Source organism: Xyrauchen texanus, chromosome 46, assembly GCF_025860055.1.
Source record: "Xyrauchen texanus isolate HMW12.3.18 chromosome 46, RBS_HiC_50CHRs, whole genome shotgun sequence".
Lineage (NCBI taxonomy): Eukaryota > Metazoa > Chordata > Actinopteri > Cypriniformes > Catostomidae > Xyrauchen > Xyrauchen texanus.
Window position 1 is genome coordinate 24,750,231 of NC_068321.1, and position 10,023 is coordinate 24,760,253.

The 10,023-nt window shown below is 36.8% G+C and overlaps 1 protein-coding gene across 1 annotated transcript; it reads right to left on the reverse strand.

Moving 5' to 3' along the window:
- Positions 1-3,570: 3,570 nt before the first annotated feature.
- On the reverse strand, positions 3,571-7,612 carry LOC127638480 (leucine-rich repeat-containing protein 10B). The gene has a single exon (XM_052120026.1). It carries the CDS (start codon positions 6,538-6,540, stop codon positions 5,293-5,295), a length of 1,248 nt encoding a protein of 415 aa, XP_051975986.1. The 5' UTR covers positions 6,541-7,612; the 3' UTR covers positions 3,571-5,292.
- Between the last annotated feature and the right edge of the window lie 2,411 nt (positions 7,613-10,023).

The following is a 10,023-nucleotide window of genomic DNA, read 5'->3' on the forward strand; positions in this document are numbered from 1 at the left end:
TGCATTTGAAATCTTTAAAGAAGGTTCTTCAAATATAAATTCAGCATCTTGGCTCGTTAAAATGTACTGTCTGGTTCTTGAACCGATAGGTCTTGGTCTTGAAGGGTCTAGTCTTGTTCTGGGTCTTGAAGGGTCTAGTCTTAATTTTTGAATCGGGATAGTCTGTTGTAAGTTACAATATGTAATTGTCTATGTCATATGTAGGTTTCAGGACGTAATAAGGAAAAACGTGACAAAAAGACACTGTTTTATTATATTTCTATGTGTCTGTGGGAATTCTATGTGTGATGAACATCTCATCAACTTTAAAATTACACCTATTTTGTTCAGATCATGCAAGTGGTAATAATTTATTATGTAATTATTGTATATTTTTCATATGCCGCCACTAGTCCAGTATGAGCTCATTTCAATTAAACCTTCTATCAATAAAGAAACATACATTATATATTTTAAAATAGGTTAAAAACCCTTCATAATTACTAAAAAAGTAGTTGATAAGATGTAATGCAATGTCTTATCATACATGCAAAATGAGATTTATAAATAATCTTAGGGCGCCGGTCATTTTTGTCCAGGAACACAAAATGTGTTAGCACAAAACGAACACAGCACAAGGGTTAATAATGTGTCACATAGTTTTTTCTTATTTTAAGCATAATATTAAATATTTTTAGCTTCTCATGTAAATTTGTCTTATTTTAAGAATGTTTGGATATTTTTACAGGGGGAATTTTTTTTTTTTTTTTTTTTTTGGGGTTAGGGAAATGAACAAACCCCGAATCCAAAGTATTTCAACTTTGGCATGCAACTAATCCTGCACGGTTGTGCTACGAACATGAATTTGCTAATTAATGTCCCAATAACATTGTTAAAAATCCAAAAGATCCTAAATCAATGGTTCTGTAAACGTTGTGGCAGTGAGTTTGCACTGGCATCCACCACATTTTCTTAAGAAATGTATCTAGCTTTCACACTGCAGTTTTCTAGCCTTGAGATAACACTTTTACCGGCTTACAGTGTCAAAACCACCAACTGGCATATAAAGCATGCAAACATGCCCTACTTATCATGAGCAAAATCATAAGCACTGGATCGTGATCTCCTCTCACAATGACTTGGATGATATTTCAGACACCAGATCACTTCTGTTAAGAACTGGCAGTGAGAAACATATTACTGTGAGTGGCTTTAAAAACCCCATGAAATTGCTTGACAAGCATAGTTTTCTGTCCTTTGTTGATATTAATTGCATGTTAAACTTGCAACTTGATTTCAACTTTTTTATTTTTGTGATCCGGACGTCACATTTAAACTGACCTGAAGACCTTCATTATTTATTTTTTATACTTTTCAAATGCCTTTTATGTATAGATTTTACTGTTCAATATTAAACTTTGAAAATCTATTATATAAATACAAATTATTGGGGCCTGGGTAGCTCAGCGAATATTGCTATTGTTATACATGTTTTAAATCAAAAGCTGTATTAGTTGACATTAGTTAAAGGTGCTTTAAGCGATTTTAGCTGTTCTACTTCCACAAGACTGAGCCGCTGGATTAGCCACACCCCTCTTTCCAAAACCCGCACATCAAAGATACCAAATGAGCTTTATTGAGACAGAAAAACAACAGCAGCAAAATAGCGCCCTCAACCGACAACTGTTATGAACAACATGGCATAAAAATGGCAGTAATCCTCAATAATTCGCTGCAACTACAATACTATGAGAACACGCAAAATGATTGACAGGTTGAAAGTGTCAGAGACCGCGTCCTGTGGACACATTTTTGTTTGCTGTTTACAGAGTCTAGGGCTGTCACCGAGACCGGTGAGATATCTCACGACACTTATTTCAGTGATATCTTTCAGGCAGTAGGAACAAATTAACAAATCGCTTATAGCACCTTTAATGGCATTATGAACTCACATGCAATAACAATGAACAAAAGTATTTTATTAACCTACATTAACAAAGGTTAATAAATGATGTAAATAATATATTGTTACTTGTTTTTTTAGTGATACCTAATGCATTAACTAACGTCAACTAATAGAACCTTATTGTAAAGTGTTACCAATAAAATAAATAAACTTGAGAGAGTGTCAAAAATATTTTAACGAGAGTTTAGTTTCTAGAAGTCCACGTGTTAAAAGTGTTGGATGATGATGAAACGCCGATATATGCTAGAAGTGAATTTTGTCATGGTGCACTAAAAGATGCGAAACACTATTTTTGATATAATGCAGTCTTAAAGAAAAGTATGAAGTTTTGAGCAGTGCAGACTCAATCCACTACTCATTCACGGCTTTGTGCTAGCTTGCAATGTGGCTGACCTTGAGAGAATGGCGCTCGTGTAAACTAGAAGTAAGCACTCTAAATGATTAAGGACAGAGTCTATGTTCTCCTCACCAGGCCTGGACTATGTCAGAATGCTCAGCCACACCACAGATACTCGACACTTGGCGCCTAAGAATCCAGGACTGACGGCTATGCCAAAATCTCTCCCAGCAGCAGACTTACTGTATAATGAGAAATCTACATTTTCTTGGATCTTTTAGAAAGAAAAGAGTTGATGGTACAATGTAAACATAGATTACTGTAGCTTTCATTTACATTTACGCATTTGGCAGATGCTTTTATCCAAAGCGACGTACAGTGCACTTATTACAGGGATAATCCCCCAGAGCAACCTGGAGTTAAGTGTCTTGCTCAAGGACACAATGGTGGTGGCTGTTGGGATCGAACCGACAACCTTCTGCTTAACAGTTTAGCGCTTTAGCCCACTACCCCACCACCACTTGAGCTTTCAGAACTCAAAACTCACTGCCCAGTTCAAAACGACTGTTTATTTAACTAAGCTGCAAAAACGTTCCTGAAACCTTTGCAACATTTAAACCATTTAAACACATGGACCGGCCAGATGCATACATTGATTATGAATTTGAAGGTAGCTCTATTGCCCCCTTGAGTACTGAGGTTTGTTACCGCCACAGTAGCACAAGAACGCACGTTAAATGAATATTCTGGGTTCCATGCTAGTTAAGCTCAATCGACAGCATTTGTGGCATAACATTGATTACCACAAAAATGAATTTCGACTCATCTCTCGTTTTCTTTAAAAAAAAAAGCAAAAATCGAGGTTACACGGGCCTTTACAATGGAAGTGAATGGGACCATTTTTGGAGGGTTTAAATGCAGAAATGTGAAGCTTTTAATTTTATAAAAACACTTACAATAATTCTTCTGTTAAAACATGAACACAGAATATTCCTTTAAGCATGTTCAAATGGACCGTATGCTTACATAAGTAAATACGTTTTGAGCTTTACAGTCAGACAGTCAATAAGGCTGGTTGCTAGGGTTTTGCTAGGTGGTTACTAGGGTATTCTGGCAAGTTTGCTTGGGCATTCCTAGCTGGATGACTGATAGACTGTTTGTCCTTTCCAAATACTGGACCTGAACTAACTGTATTTGCTAACAAGTATTTGAAAACTGGTCAATAATTAGCCAAGTATGTTATTTAGATGGCTCACGTGTAATACACAGTTTCAGCAAGGCAAGATAACTCAAGAGTTTGCAGATGTGAATAAAGGAATATTTTGGGAAATTGAGACTTGGCTAGTTGAAAGACACCTGAGCCGTGCACATTTGCATGTGTGTTTGCGTTCAATGGGTTGTGTTGACTCTGGCATGGACATTGGGGCGGAGACACACTTCTCTCCACTTCCTGTCACAGGTTTTGCCAAATCGCTCATTTCAGATTCTTCCTAGCATTAATGACAGGCTCGTAACGTTACGTAAATATTTTAACAGATGGGATTTGAGACTCTTTCGGGGAGAGATGAGAGCTGACAGAAGATGGAGAGAGAGTTTAAACAGCACAATGATGGATGAAGGAAGAATAAGAAAAAGGAGAGGGCAATGAAAACACTTCTTGACTAGTGTAAGAGAGCTGGCATATTTCACTGGAATTAGAAAGTAGTTAAATGGAATTTTAATATTGGAAGGAAGGAATGAACAAATGAGGACATGGTTTTAGTTGTTCATAACAGTTAAATAATTTCATATTAAATATATATTTATATCTCTCTGTGTATGTACAGTATTTGTATTGAAATGGTTTAAAGTGTGATTTTGTTCAATCCAAGGAACCATGATTTTAACCAAAAATAACTGTCTGGTTAAAATGATGGTTCCTCGGATTGAACAAAATCCCCCTTCAAACCATTTCAATACAAATACATAAATATCAAGTTACAGTTTATATTGAATATTCTCGAAAGGCTGGAAAATATTGAAATGTAACTGTTTTAGCTATATCGCTCAGCTTTTGTCAAAGCCAGTATCAAATCTTCTCACAAGACATGAATCATTGAAACATGTTTGTCAAACTCATTGCTTATTTAATAATAGAATATTTAGTTTCACCAAAACACATGGATGCAATTGCAGTATCAAGTTTCTGATAAACAGTACACCCAATTTAGGGGTAGAGTTACACACACACACACACACACACACACACGCTTAAAAACAAAAAAGTCAGAGCCCTGCTCTTAAATAGAAGTACACGGCACACAGTAACAAAGTTTTGATCCATCAAAGTTGTGCAGTTTCACAGGTCTTCACAGTTGATTGTTCAGAATGAGAATTCTTAAATCGTTAAACCCCGCAATTACTGAAGAAAGCCCTGTGTTTGAGGATCACAGCCGGGTCTATCCAACAATAAGTGCTTTCTAATAATAGCCACACTGGCTTCTGTGAAGCAAAAACTGCTGCATATTTTTGTAGCAAACTCAAAATTTAAAGGTGAAATTTATCATTTCTACCTCACAAGTGGCACCCAAAAAATTGCAATAATATTTACTGTTTCAAATGATTTTCAAACATTTCCCTCGTTTGCCATCGTTGGGAAAAACAGATTGTCCCAGTCGGCCCACTCAAACGAACAGATTGCAATTTCACTTGGTGTGGCTTGCGGTGTAGAAATTACACACTTCATCTTTCATTTGTGGGATTTGAGTGATGCCATTTCAGAACTTACAGACTTAATGAGTATTTGAGAAGTTATATTACTAATAAACAGTCGTTCAAATGCATAGCATCCAAATTTAGAGGCAAAACTTGTCACATTGTGTTGAATTTAGTGCAAAAAAACTGGGTGAACTATTCTTTTAAGTGCCACTCTCCAGTTCATCTCAACTTGGGGTTGAACCTGCAACCTTTGCGCTAACAGTCCAGATTGCTAAACAGTAAACTGTAATAATCCATTGAAGGCGTGCAAATATCAAGCTCCTCCCCCTTGCGCATTTTCCTCCAGCTCCTCCCCTTCATATTCATAGTCCATTTCCGCTCTTTCATACTCCAATCCCGCCCCTCCGTACCCTTCATAGTCTTCCCCCTCATATATTAGCTCCTCCCTTTCATACCCTAGATCCTCATCCTCATACTCAAGCTCTGCCTCATCAAGCTCCACACCTTGTCTCTCAGAATCCACCTCTTCATCTTTACTTTGTGGTTCATCTTCATCGCCCTCTGTGGCTGATGATGGAACTCCACCGTTTGTTGCTTTCTCCTTGGCGGCTGCCAGGTTAAGAGCGGAGCTCATTCGAAGTTTCTTGAGTATTCCGTGAATAACGGGGTTAGCCGCTGCTTCAGCCGCGGCTGCCGCCTCCTCCGCTTCCTTCTCCGCACGCTCTTTCGCCTCTTTCCTTCTTTCTCTAGTCTGCAGGACCTCCTCAGCGCCTTCGCCAACAAGAAACACCTCCTTCCCAACACGTGGCGGCTCCTTGACAGGGTTGTGGTCGTAGGAGAAGAGCTGCAGCGCCGGAAGATGATGCAAGTTGGGGAAATCTGATATCCGATTACGGTCCAAATCCAGGATCTCAAGTTGCTCCATCTTGAGGAGAACACGTGGAAACTCCTGGAAGCGGTTTCCGTAGAGCCAGAGTCCTCGCAGGGACTCCATGCGCCATAAGTCCGAAGGCAGGGTGCGTAGACGGTTGTCCCCAATTTGCAATGAGCGTAGACGGGGAAGGTCATATAACTGCTTGGGGAATCGATGGAAGTAGTTGCTCTCAACCCAAAGGCAGCGTAAGCTATGAAGGTTACTAATTTCTGGAGGCAAACCCATCAACCGGTTGCTGCCCAGGTAGAGACAGGTGATATTGGTCAGCTTGCACACCGACAACGGGAGGTCACAAAGCTTGTTGAAATCGAGTGCCAGGGTACGCAATCCCTGCAGCTGCACGATACGTTTGGGGACGTCCCGAAGGCGGTTTCCACATAGGTAGAGCTTCTCCAGATGATGCAGATCCAGGACTTGACGAGGAAGCCGGCGGAACTTGTAGTAACTCAAGTCCAACACCGGGTCTCCACTTGCCAAGAGTTCGTCAACTCCGAGCGGCAGCTCTTCATCCTCAACGACCACCTCTTCTTCCTCCTCTGTCTCGGCTACTTCCTCCTCATCTCCCTTTTCGTTTTCCTTTTCCTCGCCGCCTTCTTCTTCTCCCTCTTTTCGAGACGAGTTGCCCATACCCTCCACCGCCTAGCCCGCCGCTTGCACCAAGAGTGTGTGTTTCAGGACGGGGTCAGACGGTAAGGCGTTCTGTGGGGTTGGCCTTCTCTCCCCGTGTCAGTTTCACTCTGTAAGATTGACCCGGCTGTAACAGAGCCAGTATAGCAACACATGGTGCTCTGACTACGAGACAGCTTCTTTTCAGTTCCAATACAAGGTCCAATGTCAGCAAATATGGTGGTGATGCCAGCAAAGAGGCATTGTGAGACTTTAGCTTAATTCAACTGAAATGGTTCAGAATATCTTTTAAAAATTACAAGCTTTGGAACAGGTTGTAATAATAATAGTAATATAAGTAATAGTATTTGTAGAAATAGTTAGAATTATTACAGGAATAAATCTTAATTCTTAGTAATCTAGACTAGAAGTAAAAAAAATGGTTGTCTGAATAGCTTCCAATATAATTTGCTTCCCTCTTAATAGTTAATAATTTAAGTATATTATTTTTGTAAAGCCTTTGGGGACTCGTATCACAGTCACAAACTTTCCCGGAGCGTTTCAGAAACAGCCTGTGGTCCCAATGTGTGAACGCTGGTGTTGGGCGTCTTTCTGCGGACACACGAAGCGCTTGTCCCGCCCGCGCGGTCTGTGAATCCCGGTCGCATACTCTCTCGCAGTGACCTGGCCGGCGGCAATGTGAACCGAACCGATGATGTCAAACTGTCATAACTCCGGCTTGCATGAAACGCGCAGTCCTCAATCAGGCGGGGAAAAGCCTCAGATACATCTGTTTAAAGTTTCCAGCAGTGTTCGGTTCGGTTTCTTGACTCGTATCTCGTTTTTTCCACCGTTGTGCGATCAAACCTCGTCTCGCGTTTCTCTCTCGTGCTCGGTTGGAGTTTGAGTGAATCGTTGCCATGGACCGTCTCTCCTCCCTAGTAACCGAAACAGGACATTAGAGTTGCACACTCTTATCACGTGGTCTGGGAGAGAGAGAGAGAGAGAGAGAGAGAGAGAGAGAGAGAGAGAGAGAGAGAGAGAGAGAGAGAGAGAGAGAGAGGGGGGGTCAAGTTCCAAAATACCAAGTTCTTCTTTTGCAGTGGAAAAAAATATATATATTTAAATGATGTTGTTTCAATAAGTATATTAAATATCAATTATAATTTTAAATGTACTATATTTTATATATGATTTTCACTAATATTAAAAAGTGATATATTTCAGAATACTTCAATAATGGCCATGTAACATAATATTTTTCAAATACTTGTGAAAGTTGAATATATAAATATATGTTAAATATGTAAATATAGGTACTTAAATTTTTTTTTTTACATGAAAAACGTCATTAAATTGTTGTATCAATAAATATATGAACTATGAATTATTTAATATGTGTATCAATGTATTAAATATGAATATACTTAAATAATTCCTCATTAAAAATATGATGCATGGCAATATATTCAAAGCACATGTTCATATATGATTTTCACTCATATAAAAAGTGGCATATTTCAAAATAGATATAAATTGACTGTGTAACATAGATTTTATTTCAAATACTTTTGGAATTTGAATATGTAAATGTATGTTTAATATGTAAATATATGTACTTTCATTTTTTAATTATGTTTTTTCAATAAATATATTAAATATTAATTATTTAATTTGCGTATCAATTGAATTAAATATAAATAAACTTAAATTATTCCTCATTAAAAAATGTGATGCATGGCAATATATTAAAACATATATTTTATATATACTGTATGTTCATATATGATTTTCACTAATATAAAAACTGGCATATTTCAGAATACTTCAATAATTGTCCTGAAACTTTTTTTTTCAAATACTTGTGAAAATGTATTATGTAAATATATGTTAAATATGTAAATATATGTACTTTTATACATATTCATGTATGGCCACATATCACATTTATGTATGGTATACCTGATAGAAATAATAAAGGGAGATCAAATGTGTAAAATAATTTGATATGCGATTTTTATTTTTAATGGATGAATGTGAAAAAGTGCAAAAAGAAACATCTGAAATAAAGAGATTGCAAATGTAGTGTAATTTAAAAGACAATAAAATAATATAGTGTAGAAATACTGTAGTAAAAACAGTTGTTGGAGTTAGCAAATCAAGTGAATGTTTTTTTTAACAAACTTAAAAAAAAAAAAAGATTACATTAATTCATAAAAAATATATAATTTAAAGGTGTAGGCCACATTTATCCACTCTTAGCTGTTCTGCTCTGAAATTACCATTAAAAACATTATGGACCAACATGCAGAGAATAGTGATGATGATGATTGTTATTATTATTATTATGTAATAATTTTCTGTTCATCTGGGTTATATAATGTTTATTGATAAATAAAAAATATTATAAATGCTTTAACCTCTTAAAATACTAAGTACATATCTGTAAGATCTTCACGCGCTGATAAGTATTGCAAACTCTGCAGTTTGTGTGATGCATCAAAGTTCAGTGTTTGTGTTCCACGGTGTCACAGCAAAACGCCCCATCTAGCGGCCAGTTGACGTCATAGACCCGTTGATCACGTGTGAGTAGACAGGCGCAGACATCTGGGTATTTACTGATTTATTAGTCAAAAGGACTGAAGACTTCACTGGGTTAACTTTCGTGAGGTTTTAGAAGCCAAAATGTAGTTTACTTTCAGTCCATATCACGTTCTTTCAGGGATACCAACCGTCAAATAATAGGCTTGCTCATGAATATTAATTGAGTGACGCAACGCTCATCCAGTAGCACTAACTGAATATCCCAAAAAAAAAAAAATAAATAATAATAATAAAAAAAAAAGATTTGCCTCCCTAAACATCATGATTAGTTTCCGGTTATTCCCGCTTTTCTGCTGTTTAGCAAAACATTTATGATCTATTTAATATTCATAAGCCAAATAGATAAGATGTATAATGTTTTCAGATCATTACACATCTCTGATGAAGGCCAGAGTCTTTATGAAATCTGTTTCAGGTCAGGATGACATGTTTATTGAAAATGTTAATGAATTCATTATTTTTTATTATTATTTCTGTTCAAATGCGAGCTATATGACTGTGTCCTAAATTATTATTTTAAAAGCTACAACAGTATGAGTAAGAGCACATGTTTATTATTTTGAATTTCCCAGATCATTATTATATTTTAAAGTATAGCTAGTTTTAATTTTTGCTAATTTTCCACATTTAATAAACTGTGAATTAATGATCCAGCTACAATAAATAATGTGCTTTATCTTTGTACCTTCATCTACATTTATGAGCATCTAATTGTCTTATCATTTGCAATTATGAGCTTTATCAGAGAAAGAAAAAAAAATTACAATACACATTATAGTGTATTGTAATTATACGGATGACAAAAAAGCAGCTATAGAAATAATCTCAAATCCAAAATCTCTGTTGAGTTTTCTTTGCAAAGAAAAGTCCAAAGTTCGTATTTTTCTTTATCTTATATGT